The sequence below is a fragment of the Pseudopipra pipra genome, chromosome 1 (genome assembly GCF_036250125.1).
Source record: "Pseudopipra pipra isolate bDixPip1 chromosome 1, bDixPip1.hap1, whole genome shotgun sequence".
Taxonomy (NCBI): Eukaryota; Metazoa; Chordata; class Aves; order Passeriformes; family Pipridae; genus Pseudopipra; species Pseudopipra pipra.
The window spans coordinates 134,154,023-134,175,823 of NC_087549.1; the positions used below are offsets into that span (position 1 = coordinate 134,154,023).

General features: G+C 39.2%; 1 protein-coding gene across 2 annotated transcripts in view; it reads right to left on the reverse strand.

Moving 5' to 3' along the window:
- Nucleotides 1-10,184: 10,184 nt before the first annotated feature.
- The window catches only part of FAM171A1 (family with sequence similarity 171 member A1), an 89,100-nt gene continuing 77,483 nt past the window's right edge, over nt 10,185-21,801 (reverse strand). For both annotated transcript variants that reach the window (XM_064678623.1, XM_064678631.1), the window contains 3 exons: nt 17,562-17,678; nt 14,929-15,043; nt 10,185-14,292 (listed from right to left, as the gene is read on the reverse strand). In XM_064678623.1, the coding sequence (XP_064534693.1) occupies nt 12,591-14,292; nt 14,929-15,043; nt 17,562-17,678 (1,934 nt within the window). In that variant the 3' untranslated portion in view covers nt 10,185-12,590. The remainder of the gene's footprint in view (nt 14,293-14,928; nt 15,044-17,561; nt 17,679-21,801) is intronic.

A 21,801-nucleotide genomic window follows, 5' to 3' on the forward strand; every position in this document is an offset into this window, starting at 1 on the left:
GGGGCCGTGCAGGGGGAGCTCCGCGCCCTGCCCTGTCCTGCCCTGCCCGCACACCCGGGTGGTGCTGTCCATCGCTTCGGTCCCGCTCTGGCCTTGTCGTGTCGACATCCAACCCGCCTCCCCGGCCTTCCACGGGCCCCGGCTCCCCGTCCCGTGGGCGCTGCCCCCGCAGCGCGGGAGCCTCGAGGAGCGGCCCCGGCGTGTCCGTCCCGCGGGCCCCCTGGGCCGGGCCTGCAGCCGCCGGGCCTCGGCAGCATCGGCGCGAGTTCTGCCGGTCCCCGTGTTTCCTTCCCACATCATAAACACTCGGACAGCCAAGTTATTTTCATACGTCTCCTTAGAGCCTTCCCAGTGACTCTACTCTTGCTGCTAGATGTAGACAAAATATCCAGTTGCTTATGGCAACAAACTGGAAGAAAGGAAGAGAAAAAGGCACATAAATTACTTCAGATGTAGCTCTGCCTACCTGCTCCCACTACTGTCAGCCACCAAGGAACAAACCAGTGTCTACACCATAAATCCCAGCTTTCTGGATCTTTCCCCATTCTACTTCTCCTTCCAAGTTCTGTCTCTCCTCTGCTTTCCATAACAGAATGCGATTGTGGGTCAGTCATGGCTAAACAAAATTAACCTGTGCCTGTAATTCTGAGAGGCTTTGAGCCACCTCAAATGCATGAGGTGACTGTAAGTATATGAGTATAGGCCCAGATCCACAAATGGACTTTGCTGATGCTATGTTTCACTTTTCCTAGTTGACTCCCAGAGCAAACTCCAGGACTCAAAACAAAGCCCTACAAACACAAGTTGCTGCTGGTGGAGGCTGCTGAGACCATCAGGGTGATCCCAGCACGGTGGCCACTGGCCACCAGCTCTCACAGCACTTGCTGTTTTCCATAAGCCTTTTGTATTTCTACAAGCTCCATGCTAGAAAAACTGGAGTTGAATGGTAATGATTTGAACCCAGGAAAAGAAATAAAGAGCCACTTGTGTTAATTATTTGAACTATCCTGATTTTCAGGGTCATATCAAACTTTCTGGATGAGATTCAGAATTTCTGAATGCTTGCTTTGGCAGTGCTGCCAAACATCACATTAAAACATAAAAATAGTGTGCATCAGTTGTGATTTCTCCTAATCTCCACTGCCCCCTGGAAAGTAATTTAATGTGAGGAGGCTATTGCTTCCTCCCATTTTTATTTAAGGTGGTGTTATATTTTGCTCTATCATGTATTGCAGGTGACATGTCAAGTAAGAGATCTTACTGGCCAAGCAGAAGACAGCTAGATGTCCCTCCTACTGTCAAACTCTGAGCCTCTGTGTACTGTGCACCAGACTGGGGCTGCTCTGTGTCCCACTGCATGTGGTCCTTAACAACTTGTGAGTTGCCACAGGAACTTGTAATTCGAATGCATAAGGTGGAGTCTGTAATTTACACTCGGCCAAGTATGACCTCCCAGTGTCAAGCTGTCACTGTAGTTCAGGGGGGAAATGTGCTTACCATGTTATTACAGTTTGAAATGATCTTTAGGAGTAAACCTTCATTCAGTTGTAATGCATAGGAGAGGAAGGAAATCTCAAAACAAAGGCACAATACCCAATAGTTTTCGGTAACAAAAAGCAATTGTCCCTTGGCCCAGAGAGAAGTTAATCCAATGATTACTAATGACTTTTTTCCCTCATAATAATGTGTAGGAGAAAGCGAAGAACAGTATGTCAATGACTAAACAGCTATATTGAATCACTGTGTTGGAGAAGCTGTGGGTTTAACCATCTTCTGTTCTTTACCACATTTTTCTTCACTTCATTGAGACAAATAGAGTATAGGAAGCCTGAATCCTGACTCTCATTGCAGTTCATAGTGACAATAAAAGAGGCAATGTGAATCTCTCCCAGCAAGCTACCTGTTGCTGTCTCCTGCTAAGGGGTCTGCCTGGAAGGGGGAGTATAGCTGCAGAATGGCTGCTATTCTGTACTTCACAGCATGCATGAAGAATATCCTTATGGATAGTAGCTTATATCCTGAGAGGCACAACTGAGATTACTATCCAGATTTGACTGTTACAAGGTCAAATGACAACACTGAATTGTGCTTTGTGTTTCATGAATATGCGACTTTTGCTTATACCACAAGTAGAAAGGTTGACTAGAAGCGAGAGTTATGCATCTGTCCTGCATTAAGGATTTCAAATGTAGCTTTGCATTTCTGAAATTACCAGACAGATCCACAGAGCATTTAAATTCACTTTACAGAAGCTGCTCAGAAGTTACACTACTTGATAGATGTTGGCTATCACATTGATGATGTCTTCCGAAAATTGAGCAGCAAGATAAGAAAATGTACCTCTGAATTTCAGGACCCCACATGCTCAACCACAGAGAGTTAAAGGAGTATGTACCATTAGGACAGTGAGCAGCAAGAATGGCTTCTGCTGTGCCCAAACAGTCTCTCTGTGGGCATCTGTACTTCCAAGATCTCTGTTGCTGCATGTGGATATGTCCAGGAACTCCCCAAAATGCTGCATATGAATACTGCAGACACAGCCCACAGACTCACACCAGTCTAAGCACACCATCAAAAGTGATCAGAAATGCTTCATTTTAAATTTACCAGGTAAAGAGCCAGCGTTTGTGAAGGTGTGAACTTACTGTTCTTAACTGATTAAAAGACCTCTTCCTAGATGTACAGGGAAGATAAAAGCCTTTTTTTATTATTTTATAAAGATTGAAAAGAGGAAAGCACAGTCATTTTACACAAAAGCTAAAAAATTAATAACAAAGGAAAACAGACTTCCTTTGGAGGAGATATGCTTCACTTAATACTAAACAGCATATCATGAAATCAATTAAAATAATTCCAGCATGTCATGAATTATTCATTGCTTGGTTATTTTCATAGGTCTCCTTAGAGCTTTCACAGTGACTCTACTCTTGCTGCTAGATGTAGACAAAATATCCAGTTGCTTATGGCAACAAACTGGAAGAAAGGAAGAGAAAAAGGCACATAAATTAGTTCAGATGTAGCTCTGCCTACCTGCTCCCACTACTGTCAGCCACCAAGGAACAGACCAGTGTCTTGCAGACCCATCACACTACCATAAATCTCAGCTTTCTGGATCTTTCCCCATTCTACTTCTCCTTCCAAGTTCTGTCTCTCCTCTGCTTTCCATAACAGAATGCGATTGTGGGTCAGTCATGGCTAAACAAAATTAACCTGTGCCTGTAATTCTGAGAGGCTTTGAGCCACCTCAAATGCATGAGGTGACTGTAAGTATATGAGTGTAGGCCCAGATCCACAAATGGACTTTGCTGGTGCTATGTTTCACTTTTCCTAGTTGACTCCCAGAGCAAACTCCAGGACTCAAAACAAAGCCCTACAAACACTCAAATACTTTGGGCATCTCAGTGACAACGTGAGCTCAAAAGAACCCTGAGCTACTGAGGGAGGAGCCATCTAAGCTTGGCGGTAAGAAATTCTGGGGATTGTGAATCCTAAACTCCCAGGGCTGAACATATTTTTCAGATCTCACCTGCTGTATGAACCATCAAGTGAGATTGTGCAGCATATGGTCAGGGTTGTACCTTCCTTCCCTCTGCTCTTCTGCGACTGAATGAAGCCAGCCAGGCACAGACACTGTTTCTCTCAAGCAGCCAGGCATAATCCAGACTTGTTTACCTGCCTAGTGACAAGTATTAATTACATCCCTGTGAGCTAGTGATATATAATCCAGCATTCAGGCTATTGGCATCGTCTGATTTGTCTATGTGTTTTGTGTATTAAACACTGCAGAAGAAAAGTACCTGAAATTTTCATGCAGTCTTAGGATTGCTCCTACCTTTGCACATCACTTTGAAATATTCGTGACATTTATAAATTAAAATGGATTTTGATTGCAAGTAATAATAATAAACAACTTAGTGTGATCATTTTTTAATCTTGGAAAAATTGGAAAAATTGGAAACAAAATTGGAAACAAAACCGATCTCATTTGAAAATTAGCTAATAGTGTAGTGTTTTCCCTATTTTCTAATTCACATGAAAAAAAAGTTATGGAGCAAACAAATATATTTAGACTTTGTTTCATACAAGTGCCTACTAGTACTGCCTCACAATGGTTTTTTTAATTGGCTGCTCTTTATGGTGAAAGCTTAAATAGTGTGTTCATCAATTCTAAATGAGGCAAGGGTAAGAAAATACAGATTGAAAATAAACAGAACAAATGCACCAAAACAATTCTCTGTTGTTAACTGTTACAGTTAACAACAGGATAGGTAGAAATGGTTAGGGAATGAAATGAGCTTGTGATCCCCCATATGTTGCACACTTGTATTCACGTGAGATGACATCTCTGATCTTTATGGTTTCTCTCACCCACTTTACCTCTTTTTAGCCTCCTGCTGCATACCACGCTTGGTGAGCTGCAGCCTCACCCGTCTCCCACAGCCCACTTGCTGATGGCCTGTACTGGCTGCAGCATTCAAACTGGGGGACAAGCACTCTCAAAACATCCCACTCTTTCTGCTACACACTCATTCAACTTTTTTTTGTGTGTAATTCCATTTTAAAATGCAGCTCATACCACAGCTCTTCTATTTTACATCTTACCGTTGCACAGAATCATTCACTTCTCCATGCAGGTGCTTGCATTGGCAAGGGCTGTGGGTTATACAGCATTGAAAAGCGTTAGACATTGACATGCACAGAGAAAACATATCGTAGCATTAAAAAATATGTATGATAAATACAAACCCATCATGCTTAAGGGTATAAGTGATAAGGATAGAAAGACTTCCATCCTGTTATTATCGCTAGTGGAGATTTCTTCCCCAGTTTTCTGAAGCATCTGTTTTTGATAACTGTTGGAAGCAGGATACAAGTCTTAGATAATACACAGTTCCAATGTGGCTCCAGCGCTGCAATTCCTCAGTTCCTAGGGTATCTAGCCCCAAAAGGTAAAAAAAAAATAAAAATAAATCATGCTTTACCTTAAAAGATATTTAATAATCAGAACTGACACAAATAATTACAACTATATACATCTTTTGCATTTTTAATGTCTATTTTTATTCTAACTAAGACCTTTTTCAAACTATATATGTGAGTGAGAATTAGTGGTGAGAGATTCTTTGACGAAGATGGTGTTGACACTGGTGCTGCGAAAACTCAGACCAACACTCAGCAATTACTTCTGCCCATCCAATCTCCAAATCAATCCAATTTACTCCTGTCAGTTCTGCAATCAGTTTTCTCACCAACCTTTTACAGTTCCCCCTATCAATGTACCTGCTGTTTCCTTCTCTTTGCAGGGAAGCTGCAGATACAGCAAAGATGCTTTCTTTCCCTCACTCTGGATGAAGGGAGTGATAGATACACAAATTACTCTTCATCTCTTGACCATTTTAAGTATTTTTCCACAATCAAAGTTTTTTGAGGTTTTTTTTGTCTGTTTCACATAGTTCTTTACCTCCAAACAAAAAGGAACTCTTTCCTGTGACAGATATAAATTTTTTCCTGCTGGAGTGAAGAGGCTACAGCCTGACTACCACTCTGAATTGTAACAGACTACAACTATTAGGGTGCTCCTACATGCCCAGTTTGCCATAGGGTATTTAACACTGTTAGACATCCTGGAATGGAGATGAGAGTCTGGAAACCTTCAACCTTCTTAATATTGAGTAGGATAGTTCTCAAACTTCGGGTCCAGAGAAGGAAACCAAAAGGTCTGGCTATCCCCAAAGAAATAGTATGTCCATCAAATCCTGTATTTCCATTAGCATAAACAACAAGCAGACCTTGGATGAGAATAGTATTTTTTGACAATCAGAATGCTCCCTGTGGTGACAACCTGCTCAGTCACAGTATGTTGTTACTTCTGGGTAGATGCTATATTTCTCATATTTCCATGATAGCCAACAGAAAATAATTTCCAATGTTCTATAGGTTGCTCCAACTAGAAATATTCATTAACTTACAAATCAGATAAAGGGGTAATGCTAATAAAGGTTCTGCATGCCTTCTGGGTGGTTAAAAACAGACTAACAGGATGGCTCAGTCAGAATGCACACCTACTGCATGGAGAATTACACTGAATTAAGAAGTGTCTCATAGACACAGTGTCTTCCCTATGATGACAGAGTCCCTAGTCAGACTCTATTATAACTCTTCCATTTCCATGCAAATTTTTTTTAGATTTAACAGTACGATTTTACCCTTCAGAATTTTATAACTTTGTGCAAAAGAAAAGCCTTTCTCAAGTGTGCAACAATTCCAGAGTAATTTACTTAAAATACAGATATTAGACAACCTTTAATCACAAAACTTAGACATCAAGTCTAGGCTAGAAGGCAAGTGTGAATATATCTTGTGGAAGCTGAAGGCACAGGCATGGCAGAAACTCAGCATCAAGCATGGTTTTGACCCTGCAATGTCAGACCACAAGGACAATTAAGTTAATTAATACAAGCCTTTATGGGCTCTTATGCCGGTTCTTCCAGTCAGTCTAGGTGAGCAACCTTTATTTTGGCATTGCTTGATGCTGAAATGCTGAAACTAGTATTTAATTTTATAAGCTTTATAAACCTTTCTATTAAATGCATTTATATACATACTTGTGAATGTGTATGCATGTACATGTATGCACGCACGCACACATTTATGTAGGTATACTTTCAAGGATTTCAAAGAATAAAAGACCAATCCACCTGTCAAGACAAAAACATTCCTCATATGGGGGAACTTGGCTATCACGTTCTGCTTCTCTCATTTTTATTGTGTTATTTAATGCAGAACTATGAGGTGTTAAATACAAGTTAGAGCAAATAGCATAGTTATAAAGATGCAGATACCTTGAGAAAGCTCACCCTCGCCAAGGCCTAAAAGTAGCTTTACTGAAAAGTCTAATATTGCAGTGTCACATTGTATGTCCCATTGATATTGGCCTCACAGCTTAGCACAAAACTGAAGGCGGGATCAGGGAGTTGCATTTATAGAAGGAGCATTTCCTGAAGATAGGGGAGAGAGAAGCCAAGGTCCATAGCCTCTCTCATCTCCAGGGACAAGGAACACTGGGAGAAATGCCCAGCTCTAAGCATGTAAGTAAGGGAAGTGTGGGCATGTCTCCTGCTGTGTTACTTTCTTTTTTATGCAGATTTTCCTGAGTTTGCCATGTGGTTCTGGCCTCTTCCTTTATTGATGGAAAACTCCCAGAAAAGATGTGTAGGGAACAGAACCTACCTGGAGCAGCCTGTGGTGCATATGCTACAGCCAGAGCTGTCCTGCTCCAGTGTAAGAGCAGGACAGTGGTGTGTTTCTGCTTAGGGAGAGAAGCTAAGGAGCCAACATTACTGGGAGTGGGCTTGTGAAAACATGGCAAGAGTTGGGGAGAAGACGGTCCTGAGGCTTTTTAATCTCCCTACAACCATTAAAACCCTTTAAAAAACAATGTTTGTAATCCCTTGAGCCCCTTGAAATAATTTCTTCCAGCTCTGATTCCCAACATCTCTTGCAGCAGGATCAGCTGTTTCTTTGGAAGTGGGATTTCTCATCTCACAGCAGTATTTCAAGTACCATTTCCTACCTTTATAAAACTGGGAGGAGCATTCCTCCATTTTTTTTACTGAGGAGTCTGTATTTCCAGTCATGTGAACACAAAGTCCTTCTCTACAGAATTACAAAAATAACCTGTAAACAAGTATTTAATTTGTACCTCCCTGTTGCCATCGCATTTTCCTTCCCCGTGTGCTATAAGTTTTCAAGGCAGAATAGCTATTTAATGATAAAACACACTAACTGGCACTGTTAATTCCTAGAAGAAAAGCACATCAATAAAACAAGAAGTACTTCAGTTGTGATAATAGACCAGGCACCCCATTTTGCAAAGTAATAACCTGTAGAAATCAAATTACAGCAATAAAGAACTAGATACCCTTTCTGTTATTACTGACAAATAGAAAACGGTACCTGGTCTCAATTTACCAGTTGGAATTACATGAGTAATATAAAAAAGTGCTCCTCTGTTCTGAAAATGATACTTGACTTGTCTACCTGAAGCTCCAATTCCAACTGAGCTGAAATTGGAATAGAAATTAAAACATCAGATATGATGAAAATATAGTGTGTATATAGATATGTATCACAGTATATGATACATCATAATATTATGTATTACAGTTCATAGGTATCTATATATGTGTGTAAGGTTAGCACTGAACCTGACAGCTTACACCTGTCCGTAAGCAGAGGAACAGGAAAAGAATAATTGAGTTGCTCTTATTTTTCTGAGCTTTGGAAACAATTAGTAGTTTAAACTGTTTTTACTTTATTTTAACCTAAAACCAAGGTGCTATTCAGGAGACAGAAGTGATACACAGCCATCAGTGATCAGTGATGATGCGTTTTGATTTGAATGGAGATGTCATAAGCTGAATCCTGCCCCAGCTAGAAGGCTGGGCAAGGTCTCGCAGCTGAGAAGGATCTCTGCACTTGGACTGACAGCAGGCCCGGGAAACAACTGATGATCTTGTTCCAGCTGCCTTGTGGTGTTATTGATGTTTTAAACTGGGCTTATATTGAAATTGTAAACTGTGTTTTACACACAGTACATATGGAGAAGCAGTTCACCACCAGGTGGCAGATACAACATCTTGAATTTCAAATGCTGAAGACCCAAATGGCAGCACTGATTCAGAAAAACCTTACCCATCACCCATATATTTTAAAAGAGCAAATGGACACTCTTCTCATTTGACCAAGTCCAAGGATGTACTGGATGGATGCTGCTATGCCCCACGTTACAGACTGGATAGTTTAAGAAGTACCATGTTTAATAAATTTTAATTCCCAGATGAATTGTTGCTGGTTAAGAAAAAAATGCCTTTTTGGTTCACTAGGGACCTTTCTAGAGAAAGAGTAAATATCTAACCCAACACTTGCTCATTTATACTTGTACTGTTCTATAGGCTAAACCTTACATGGGACATTTAATTACCAATTTCAACCACGTTGTTTTGGGACAGTGAAATAAAATTAGTTCTCTAGAGCATTCATGAATAGATTGAAAGGTAGAAAATGAAAATATTGCCAAGGTATTTCAATGTATTTGCTTAAATCACTCTGCTAAAGCTACTCAGTCCTTCCTGTAACAGAGAAAAGCATCATGAGCAATTTCCAAATGCTGGGCTTCTCTTGTAATCTGTTTATCTCAGATTAGTACCACAATTTTGTATAATTTGTGTAACATTTTAGATTACAAATGGGGCAAATTAGATCCTGCTCTGGGGAAAGATCCATTTTTTGTCCCTGTATTTGCAGAGGGTTTAGTATGCTGGTACCCTGACAAAGCACTTAATCAAGTAATAAAAGGTCATTACTGTGATAAGTCAAGGTGCTTTACAGACAGTTTAATAAGCTTTGAGAATCAAGTATTTGAGCAGGAACAAAGTGGGAACTGGGGGACAACCACCAAGTAAATGGACTCTTAATGAGTGCATTGACTCCCAACAGTCCTAACATTTCACAGACTGTGATACAAATGGACTTTGAAGACCTGTTCCTAGTGTTTTTTTTAAGACCAATATATTTTCATTGTTTTTGTAAGCTTTGTCATTACAGACTCTTGCATTTTTTACCCACTAACACTTGCCATCATAAAATAAGAAAACAGTTGCTTTTCTAGATGATCTTCTACATGGAGTAAGATCACTTGGAGCTGCTGATGCCAAGACCTAGTCAAGTTATGCTTTGTTCTCTCTGTTTTATAAGCTTTATTGTTACTTGCTTCACTGTGCAATTGCAAAATACAAGCAACGAAACCCATTTGTATTTTACCAAGGTATCTTTCAAGGTAAGTTTTTGAAAATTAAAGCATGGAATTTATCACTGGACTTTAAGATTAAGCAAAGCATACAGTGAACACACTCTAATCTCAGCCTGTTATCTGATCTGTGTTACTTTGTTCCAATTACTATGGCTCAGGTGTGTTGGATATATTGAGAAATACATTTCATAAACTATATATTCTGCAAAATCGAACTATGAGGTGGCTGGTGATATTACAACAATTAAAAAGTGCTATTTTAAAGAAAATCTGCAACATAGCCACATTGTGTTTGTTCAAATATATTTGCTGTATTAGGACCACAAATCATCAAACCATCAAACTATGTGTTTTGAACATAAACCCAACACAATTAAAGAAACAAATCACTGCAATTTAATAGCAACAATCTCACTTTACAAGATAGTAACGATGGAAACTTTGCAAAGGAATGTGAAAAAAGTACGTAATTAAAAATGACAGATTTAAGACAACAGAAAGTTGAAAATTAAATAGCACAATAATTCTAGTATGCAGAAATTTTAACCAGAATGTTTACACAGCATTCTGATTAATAAGTGACACTGTATTACCAGCACTTACTGACATCTGATATATACTATTCCTTTAAAGTAGTATTTTTCTGTTCAGTGACCTGGCACAGACTGACAGTAAGTAACCCAGAGCCCAAAACCAGTTCACAGGTGGTCAGAAGCAAAAAAAAACAGAGCAGGAAAGGACCTGGAACACACATGATAAGTAAAACATAACTTACTGCTAATATGGTGATGTCAATATTCAATGCACTCCACAAATATTCTAGATTTCTTTTACAATACATACCACTTCCCATCATGAATGAAAACAAAACAGAGGTGATAGGGCTTTGTGGATGGAGAGGAGCACTGGCCTGGGAACTGGGAATTGTGGTTCAGTTCCTGGCTTGAGATCAGACTCCCGGGTAAGACATACAGTAAGATGAAAATTACAACACACGTCTCTCAGAAAACCTTGGAATCCACTGAAAATAAAGCAATGAATCTGAGTTGAGGCTTATTATTAAAAATTAAATAGGAACTATATAGCACTTTCTCTAGTCACTTTAGAGATTACTTAATAATTAACTTTATTAAGCATGACTGCTGCTAATGCTGCATAAAAATAATTGAATGAAACATGACAAACTGAATGTACATGAAGGATTCCACAAAAGTGGAAGTCACATTCTTTTCCTTCTTTGAACCCAATTCATGACAAAGTCAGAAGAGTGCAATAAATGTGAGTACCTACGGGAATCACAGAAAAAAAACTGGTCCCATGGAAAGTGCGACTCCACAGGGAATTTTGGTGATAGCAAGATTTCATTTCCAAAGTCTTCAGTGATACTTAAGCAAATCATTAGTATTTATCAAGATATGGAGGATGCTTTTCTGAAAAGGGGTCTAAATTTCAGTATGGACTGAAGTTCATGAGAGCTGCAAAAGAAAGTGTGTAAGTCACACAAGCATAAATATGCACATGAAAAGTAAAATCAAAGTATTTTTCTTATTAAATAACATAAAATAATGTGATAACCACCAACAGAGGAAAAAATCCACAAAGATATTTTTTGCAGTTTATTTTCAATTATAATTTTTGGATAACCAAGCAGCTCTGTATGGAGAAAGCACAGAAGAGTAATTCTGGCACTTTTGGATAGTACATTTTTTTTTCCCAAAATTTTTCTAGACACATTCAGTCCACTTGCTCGGTCTATAGTCCATTTTATATGAGCATGATTAGCTCATATGATTCCAGAGGAAACTAACAATATATACAGTCAATGAAACTATCTTCTTGGCTACTCTGGGCCCTTTAAAATGTCTTCTAAGTCTATCCTGGCTAAACAGAATCCACAATATACATGATAACTACAGAATACACTGTTTTGAAATGAGAAATGCTCAGCACAAAATGGGGCTCTTGGCATGCAGCTTAAAATAAAAGGTAGAAGTTCAGAAGTTTATAAAATCTCAAATGGGGTCAATTAAAAGGACTTAGCAAAAGAAGGGACTGTTCATTGTTACTGTAAAAAAGGCACTTTGAGAAAACGGGACCAGAATTGGAGGAATCTTAGTCGACACAAAGTTCAGTTTGGTTTCATAAAAAGGCTTCAATGCTAAGGGATGCTACTCAAGTTTCCTGCAGTTGTACATTAAAATAAATTGCTGAGTAGTTTATAATAAGGACATAAAATGTTTACAACCAACTTGTAAAATTAAGAAAAGCATAGTATAAGCAAAATATTACTAAAAGCAGCAATGCATAGCCTTTCATTGAGATAATGCACAATTTTGGACACCATGTGTCAAACTCCTGTTTTTAAGATACTTTCAGTAGCATTATCAACATAAAATTGGCCTACAAAAAAAAAGCTTTACCAGCTCCCATTCACAAGGAGATTGAGGTCATAAACCAACCAAAACAATTTGTCAGTATTTTCGACATCCTGGATGACCAATATCAAGTATATGGAATAACAATCACACTCTTTGTTCAGCTATCTCACCGGAGACAGCCGTTAAATCAGAGGAATGATTTTAATTCTTTTCTAACATTTACACAGTAATGCATTGAAGTTCTTTCAAATGTTGCTCACCACAGTTTGTTTTTATCTTTTCTCTCCACAACAAAAAAAAAAATAAAAAGGAAAAACAAAAGAAAAAAAAAATCAAGCACTTCCACAGAAAGGATATTTGGCAATTTTATACTCCACTGAAGGGTGGATTTTCACAATATCTCACTTTAGATTGAAAGTCATTAGTGGTCTTTCCTCTCGTTTCTGCCAAGGACTCTTCTTATCTTCACCTTGGTCATCTTCCTCATCTTCCTCGTCCTCATCATCATCTTGAACGGATGTTCTGTGTTCAGGACTAGTTAATGGCTCTGGTTTGGTATCCACAGTTCTTGTTTCCTCCTGCAGGCTGGGCAGCTGCACACCACTTCTCTTACTGGTGCCTTCCAGGAGGCATCGGAGAGCATTGTCCTCAGGGCTACAAACTGCTGTTCCACACTCGCTGCCACTTTGGTCCATATCATCCAAGTACACAAGCTGTGTGTAAGCTGTGCTATCTGAAGCCTTCCGCTCTCTCTGCTGGTGCTCCTGCACTGGTGGATGGCTCTGTGGTGCAGACAGATGATCTCCTCTTCCCTTTCGGACAGATTTTGGTTCATTCATGTCAACACCAGAGTCCAAACTGGCATCATTACTCCCATTTCTACCAGCTCTTTGGAGATCGATGTATGAATGTCTAACATGAGCATTTGAACGTCCATCTAGAGAAACAAACCATGCTCGAGGATGAGGCAATGGCTTTCCACCTCCTAATTCCATCAGAGCCTTTTCTGTAAGAAGCTGCACTTCGCTATTCATTTGAGCCAGGGATGCATCATTAAGTGAGGCGGGAATGGAAATAGATTCAGACATGGAAGCATTTTGCTGACTCCACTCAGCTGCACCTGCATCTTGCAAATGTTGCTGAGATATTGCTTGGGATGCCAACTGCTGGGGTTGCAGCTGTTGGGGGGGATGTGGGAAAAGCCTTGCATGAGGGTTAGGAAGCTCAGCCTGAAGTCTTTCTATATCAATCTGCTGGTCAGCTGGGACAACCAGAGGCTGGCTAACAAAAGGGTGTTCTCCAGGCAATTTCATGTAATGACCTGGGATGACCAGTGCAGGCAAAACCTTTCTGTAAACACTGTCATTGACTTGGTCAACAGAATTGCAGCAGATTAACTGACCTGGTCGAGGGAAGGATGTGGGTCTTTCAAGGTGATCAACTGAACGAGACATCATACAATCAGTAGGTCTGCAGTCCAGCAGCTCTTTTTCAGGGGCTGAAGGTGTGGGGTATATTTGTTCCTGAATATTGTATTTACTTCCAGTAGCAATATGGTTCATAGATACTTGAATTTCTCTCTCCTGCTTTTCAAACAAAGGCTGAGACAGCATAGCATTGTAACTTCTCCTATACTCATCTTTGATAGGGGACTCATAGCCTTCAGCTGTTTCTGTAGATTTTCTTGTCTTTAAAGGAAAACTATCTGCTGATTTGTGGTAGTCTTTTCTTAGAGACCCACTGGGAGTCAGGTCATCCAAGGAAATTCTGCTCTTGTCTTTCTCCTTGTCAGAGAGCAGTTCCTCTCGGGAGCTAAACTCCTGGGAAGTACTGAAGGAGTGTTTGAGCATAGGTGTATGCATATCTGCTTCTCCACTAGGTGATACCATCTCCATGTGGACAGCACTGATTAATTCCTTTGCCCCTGAGTTTTCCGTGTGTCCATTGCTAGCAACAGACAACCCACCAGGAAATTCTGACTCACGACGTGAAAATATTAAATTTATATGGGACATTGAGGTTGCTTGATCCTTCTTAGAAGTATCCAGTGCTGTTGAAAGTTGCAGTTTCTTATGATGTTGACGTGGTCTTAAACATTTTCTTCTATAAAAGTCAGTAACAAAAGAAGTTACACATTTATGACTGTTGTACACAGAAACAAAAGCACTGAGAGTGTCTTAACAGAAGATTTTTAAGCAGTGATTAGTATTAGGGGAATTGAACTTTTATTACATAACCTAACAATTAAAAGCTTATCTCAGCAGCAAAGACAAAATTAAAGAATAACTAATGTCAATTGGGAAATATCTCAAGTACCAATTACAAATTAGAGCAAATGTCTGGAGAAGGCAAATATAAAATCACTCATTAATAGACACTTGCTAATAAAAGTTTAATGTTCATTTTAATATAAGGCTAATATAAAGACCATTTGCAAATGCATAACAGGTACAATGACAGAGATCTTGAACCTATACCCATGTTTGATAGGAAGTTACACAGACAACACAGGTACAGATGTGTGTGATTCATTCAACTACCATCCTACCAAAGGCAGGAATTGTATGTAACCAGGAACACAGGAAATTTGATCTCACTATTTCTTTCTTTTCCAAGTTTTGCTTGCTTCCCTCCCTGCCGAAAGTAAAAATGTTTCAATACAAAAGTTTTTTAATTTCATAAGCACAAAAAAGATTGTATTTCTAACATGAACTAATTAATCAGGATGGTGAATCTTACCTGCAATAATACAAAAGAAGACACAGCAAGACTAGAAGTATGAGAGCCATCCCTCCTAAAATTGCCAAAAGAAACATTGTGTGATAGCTGGTAATGTCGTGTGTTACAACGGGACCTGGAAGGCCAGAAAAGAGAATTTAGAACTGTAACAGCCTGCAAACATGAAAAGGAAAAACATTTTAACAAGGAGAGGGACATCTTCCCTTGTTATCAGGGTGCTAAGCAACACTGCCACTCATAGCTCTGGTGCCTACTGAGCAGACCATCTCTGGAGGAGGGAGCAGGTTGTGGAGAAAGCATGTGCTGGTTTTCATGACTGCAACTTCAACTAGATCATTCTGTGGAAAAGCAGTTAGTTTCAATGGGAGCATGCATCAGTGAATGCTGCCTTCCAGGTCCTAATGCTGACACAGTGTGCCCAAGCTCTCACCGCTGGACAAAAGTCATCACAGCATCTTCCATCACCATAATGCAAGTAGCAGCACTGTGGGCAACAATTCTATGTAACATCTGTGGTGCTTCACGCTGAACAGTACATACAGTGCAGTATGGGATTTGTTGGAAGATGTATTGGTGCTCTAAAATCTAGATCAAGCCAAGCCAAGCAGATCTTCAGTAGCTTTAAAACAGGCCACTAGTGAAACAGCATTGTAATTCCAGTTTTAAATAATGCTTAGTAAATGTTCTAACACACAAAGGAATGCACGCATGTGGGCAACATCTGTTCATAATTATGCGTGTGTTACCCTGTTCATAATTATGCGTGTGTTACCCTGTTGGTTTGTAAAATCCTTATGAGGATTTTGAAATAAAGACCCAAATTTTCATCTGCAGGCAAGGACGTAGGGCATCAGGTGGCAGACTAATGTGCACGTACTGTGAAGGACAGAAAACTTGGCCAACTTGAAGGTTCTAGGTCATGAGGTTTGCAAAACCTCATCTGTGGATCTTGAGTGGTCTGTAGAGCCACTGCTAGGAATACAAAGCTCATTTTTGCCCATTTTTTGAGATATGAAATCAAATAGACTAAATTAGAAGATAGAATATGCAAAAATACATCAACTCATTAAAAATATTATAAATTATATTGCATTTGGGAAATCGAAATATTTATGCACTCTGTCCCACTACTACCTTTACATAATTGATTGTTACTGTTGCTTCAGGACATTAAGCAAAAAGAAGATGAGATAAATCACTTGAATTTTTCATGAAAATGTTGTTTCCATTGCAAAAAAGTTTTAGGAACCCAGATCTAGCCCTCAGAAAGAAGGAAAAGTAAAATAAAAAGAGAAATTCTTCCAAACAAGTTAAACTGCAAGGACAAATAAGCCTTCTCCTGTTAAGAGTTACAGGCCTTGTAACCTTAGAGTTACAAGCACAATTCCATGACTAGTGTAACTTCCTTGCAATCTGGGACAGAGCTATACTGGGAAATGTTTGGCTCAGAGCAGTTCCTTTTTCTTAAAGTATGATTATTTCATAAAATTTCATTAAATGCAATATGATAGCTTATTCAGATCTGCACCTATCTCTAAACTCTTTTCAGCAATGAATCAGATGAATATTCCAGCAGCTTCATTTAATAGAACCTCAAATAAAAAGCTTGCATATTATGAAACAACTTCATGCCCTATACGAGTAGACTTTAAAACCTGTCCTCATGTAAGAGTTTGTTTTGTTGGTTAGATATAGTTTACTTTGCTTGCATAGCCAGGGCACGAATGTTTTCATTTCTACTGGATTAGGTTTTCAGCCAGAAAACCTAAAAAAGAAAATCTGTAAGAGGAGGAGTTTTGGTTTCTTTTGGTTTTTTTTTTTTCTAATTGATTGGCTCTTTTATACACAGAGGTATCTCAGATTATTGGTGGCTGAAGAACTACTACCAAGAAATCTGAGGCAGCCACAGAGAGAAAAAAAGAAAGAGCAAGCTGCAACATTAATAATCTCCACAGGCACAGAAGCACATATAATTAATGCCTAGTTCAAAGCCATTTTCTACAGTTATGACAAGAGGCTTGCAGATGGCAACCGGTCAGCTCATCTACTAATGCCACTCTAATACACTTCCTAGAACTTCTACTCTAAGTTATTCATGGTGTAAACTTATCAGTCACTGAGATGACACAAAGCATACGTCAGGGCAAAACGGGCATCTTCAGTCCAAAAGGAAAAAAGTGACAATCAATCAATCAATCAATCAAACCATTAGTAAACGTCTAACCCAGGATGATGTTGGTTTTAGGTGAATCCGTATCTCTGTGAGCTTCTGTGGAGAAACTTCACAGCACCTGTTTTTCTAGATGCTGCTGTAACACCAATACATTGATGCTGTAACTCCCCTCATTTTCTAGCAATGGCTCTACCAGGCAGTGGTGACATAAATGCATCAAAGAAGGAACACTTTCAAAAGTTCCCCATTGAAATGACTCAGATATTTTGACCACGAGGGTTGCCCCCCACAATCCCGTAAAGATTTTAGCCCGTTACTTTCGGATTTCTGTTTTCTAATAATCCATTATTGATCAAGCTGTGGCATCTCAGATGAGGTCATTCTGAAAAATATAAATATTATATGTGAATAAATAATTACTCAGTGCTGCAAGTATCAATAAAATTCAATTCCATCTTACCTGGGATAGTAGGTGACATAGCTGCAACCCAATAGCCCAGCTGAGGTGCAATGTAAGTCCAAGTCAACTGATTTCCTTCTTGTTGTACAATGCCCAAACTACTCTTCAGCCATGTCCCTGTAAATGTAAAGGTTGTAGGAAGATGTTACAGGTATACTTACACATTCCTCTGTTAAAAAGTGGAAAAGCAAGAGGTAACAAAAGCTATCAATAAGCTGTAGGGATTATGTGTGTTGCTGTGAAGTGCAATTGTGCCTTCTGGTCACTGGCATTTGAGAGCTCCCACAAGTAAGTCATCCTCCAGGCCTTCACAGTAGCAAAAAAAACCCAAACAAAACCATTTAAGATTAAATAAAACTAATAAATTTTCAAAAACTGTTAAAAGAAAATATTTATTGTCATATTAGATTCCTCTATTTTTGAAGAAGCATATTCCTGAAGCTGATTATATATAGACAACCCACTTAACACTGTATTTCAAAAGACATCGCATCTCCCAGACCGCACGTGAGTTCTGCATACCACCTTTCTACCAGCTCTGGCTGCAAACTTCTAGAAGACAGAAGAAAACATTTCCTAAAAATGTTAGTTTTCGTATAAAGAAAACAAGCTTATGACTGTTACTGCTAACGACTGTAGAATTACATTGCACCATTACTTTGATTCAACTCCATTAGCCATTCAGAATGCATGTAGTACCCCCAGGAACACTGACTGGTAACAGATGATGAGTTTTTTAAAATATGTTTCTTAAAGGAAATTAAATATATCTTAATTAAATTAAATATATCTTTTTAGAATTATCAAATGATAATTTCAAGATAAATAAGACTAAAAATTTTAAAGTTGAGAGCTGCTCTACTTCCTGAAGATTAATTTTATTGCAAGAATTGGGGTATGAAAAAAACTTTACAACTGAATCAGCTGAATACTTTTTTGTAATTCATTAAGACCCCTGATTCTGGGCCTGTAGGAGAAAAAAATCACCTTAGTTTCTGATGTATTAAATGTCCAGAATAGCTTGTAGACTGCTCCCATATTTGTTCTCTTTGAAAGAAACACAGAATTGCTGGCTTGGACACTGAGAGCAATCACTGAGAAGCCATCCCTGGTGCCAGGCAGTGCTTCCCAAAGCTGCAGTCCTGGCTTGGCACCTTTAGTGGGTACCATAACAGAGGGCATGACCTCCTTAAGGAGGTTCTTCATACACTTTGGTGGCCACTACCAGTATGCTGACCTGTGCAGCACAGCTCTCTATTTCTGTGCAGAGTGGGGGGGGGGACAGAATGCTGTATTTCCCTTACTCACTTCAAATGCTCACTTGAAAGGTAAGCTGCATCATGTACTTGTGACTCTCCTTCCTTTAAATAAGTCTCCTGCATGTAATTCCTGAAATGGTGCTTTTCATCAGACAACACTCAGGACTAAGCAGCAGAATTTGTGGATTACAGTCATCTGAACACTTAGCAGTGAGTACGGAACACAGTACAGTGAGTGCAGAAGAGATGCTGCAGTTGTGTTTGTTTTTCTTAATACCGCCAAGACCCTGATAATTTCTTCTGTGTTCCTTAGATTATCCATCTATGCCAACCCTGAACATAAGAGAATGGCTTTTCTGAGTATTTATTTCTTCCCTGTTACTGATTTTTCCTATGTAAGACCACCATCTTAGGCTAATAATAAACCCACCTTAATATAGTGAAAGGTTTAGAAAAATACATGGTTGAGAGGATTTCTAGTTCTAGGTGACTACTATTGCCAGACAGTGACGGTATTTGCAACCAAACTGAATTTGTTGTGTGCAACAGGGGAAAGGAATTTTCAGTTTTCCAAGTATCATTTCTAGTTTGTATAGGGTAGCAATAATCTGTTATTTCATAAAGAAATTCACACAGGACAAGTAATTTTAATTCACAGTACCAAAAGTACAGAAATCTGTGTACATAGATTTGCACATGTGGCATCTGAAACTGTTGTAGCAGAACACCTTGATGTAGCTATGAGTTTACCTCTTTTAGGGAAACATTTTTAGGAAGAATAGAATGGAATTGTCCACAGTTATGTGTGAAGTTTCTGGAAAAACTAGGAAATGTAGACTTCTTTTTCTCCACTAATGTGGCTGCTAACCCATCAGATTTTCTATCCATGCAGTTTTGGGGAAGATGTCATTCTAATAGCCCTGAACCACAAGGTGAAAAGTAGCCCTTAGGGTTAAAAATTGCATATATCTTGTATCTAAAATGCCATTTGGTAAAAATTCTGTAACCTTGAACCTTGTAATTATTTTTTTCTGCAAGATTCAGACAATGAGAATATGCACCAGCTATTCAAATACACAACAATGTGCAACAAAACTTCAGAAATATAAAGTGCTGATTAAAAAAAAAAAGAATGGAAGGACCTGGGTGATGAATTCATCATGTTTCCTATACTTTTCTTACCACCTCTAAGCCCTTTAAATTCACACACACGCAGAACACAGACGTATGTAATTTAGCAAAGTTCGTTATCTTTGTTGCCTATTTTTACAGCTACCTCCTTGAACAGAAGCTATTACTGATTCCCTCACTAGGGGGAACTTGTGTCCAGCATGCCTTATCCACATTATACTGCATTCCAAAGAACACAGTCCTCCTGATGCCTCCTTAAAAGCCTTTTGCTCAGTAATACTCTGCTTGCATAATGCAGTGATCAAGAAGCTAACAGAGGCTGCACTCATCGCTTCGAGCAGAGTTCTGCTGCCATCCTGCCAAACAAGCAGCAGCTGAGATTGCTCATATTTTAGCACCGGCAGGAATCCCTGTATTTGCAATGGAAGTAAACAATAGTCCACTGCACAAGGTCAGTCAGGTTTCATGCTTGTCTTCTGCTCACTTGGGTCACCCGTTTCTGCTAACCGCTGAACACACTCAAGGCAAGTACTGGTCTGTATAAACTAGGGAAAAATGTAAATTCCCTCCCTCTGTTATGAATCTCTCAGTGAAGAATTTAAAAAGCATAGCACATATAGCTAATATTGGTCATCTTTAAACAAAAGCGATGAAGTTTTTGTTGACCATACCCTATAAATTAGTATATGATGACAGAAAATAATTACTTTTCAACTGGCACTGTCCCACATTCCTTCCTCAGGACAACACCAAGTGTGGCTTCCTGGGAACGACAAGTTCTCATCATCTCCCTTTTTTAATACTTTCCTGGTCCAGTACTTCAGTGCTAAATTCTCCTCTTAAACTTTCACCATCTCTTACCAATAGTCCACTAATAAAACAGAGCATCCTCCCTGATGCTCTGAATGAGAGCATCATTCAGATGAAGAGAATAAAGAACTTCATCCTTCAAAACAGCAGTGACAAAACATGCTTGAGTGGAAACAGTTGAAGCACAAAGTCCTGTATTGTTTCTCTTGTGATCAAATAGCTGAAAGCCAACCTAGTGTTACTGGACAGAACTGACATGCTTCCAGTATCCTGCAAATCCATCAGAGCATTTCCAGGTCTCTCTCATATTTCATCCTTTATAGGTTCTAATATCCCGGTTGCTTTTCAAGTATCATTAAACAAGGAGTGCTCTTGTAGCTCCCTACATGCAATGCCTTGCTGTAATGACTAATGTTGGATCTTCTACCAAGCAAAACCCAATTGCATGGTACTGACCGTGCTCCCAGCATTTCAAGCTGCCTTAAGTGACCAAGACTGCATTGCTGTGCAGCCTTGAGAAGGAGTTCCCTATCCTATTCCAGATTCTTCCTTGGAGTGGGAAACAAGATGTTTTCCTGTTCTAAAAATGAAGCTAATTATCCTGTGTCCTCACATACTTGCTGCTGTAAGCAAGGGAGGAGACTGAGGGGCAGTGAGTAAAGAACTTTGTCTGTTTTTCTGTCCTCTCCTATGCAGTAGCCTGCAAACGGAAGAAGGGCAAGCAGCATTCATTGTTTTCTGTGTGGTCAGGATTACAACTGCAGGAGAACTAACCAAGAGGATTTAGGAGGGAAGAGAGGTCTTACCATCCTGCATGGCTATGTTATAATAATTTAATTTGTTATTCTCCAAATATCCTATAACATCTACTTTATCCTCCAACCAAGTCAGCACAACCAACAAGTTTCACTGCTTATTAAATTTTACACTTGATGTGCAATAACTGTTAAGTAACAAACAGTACAGGATTATATAAAAAAACCCAACCCACTGGTAAAAATAGCTGAATGTAATGGAACTGATAATTTTTGTTTAAGACT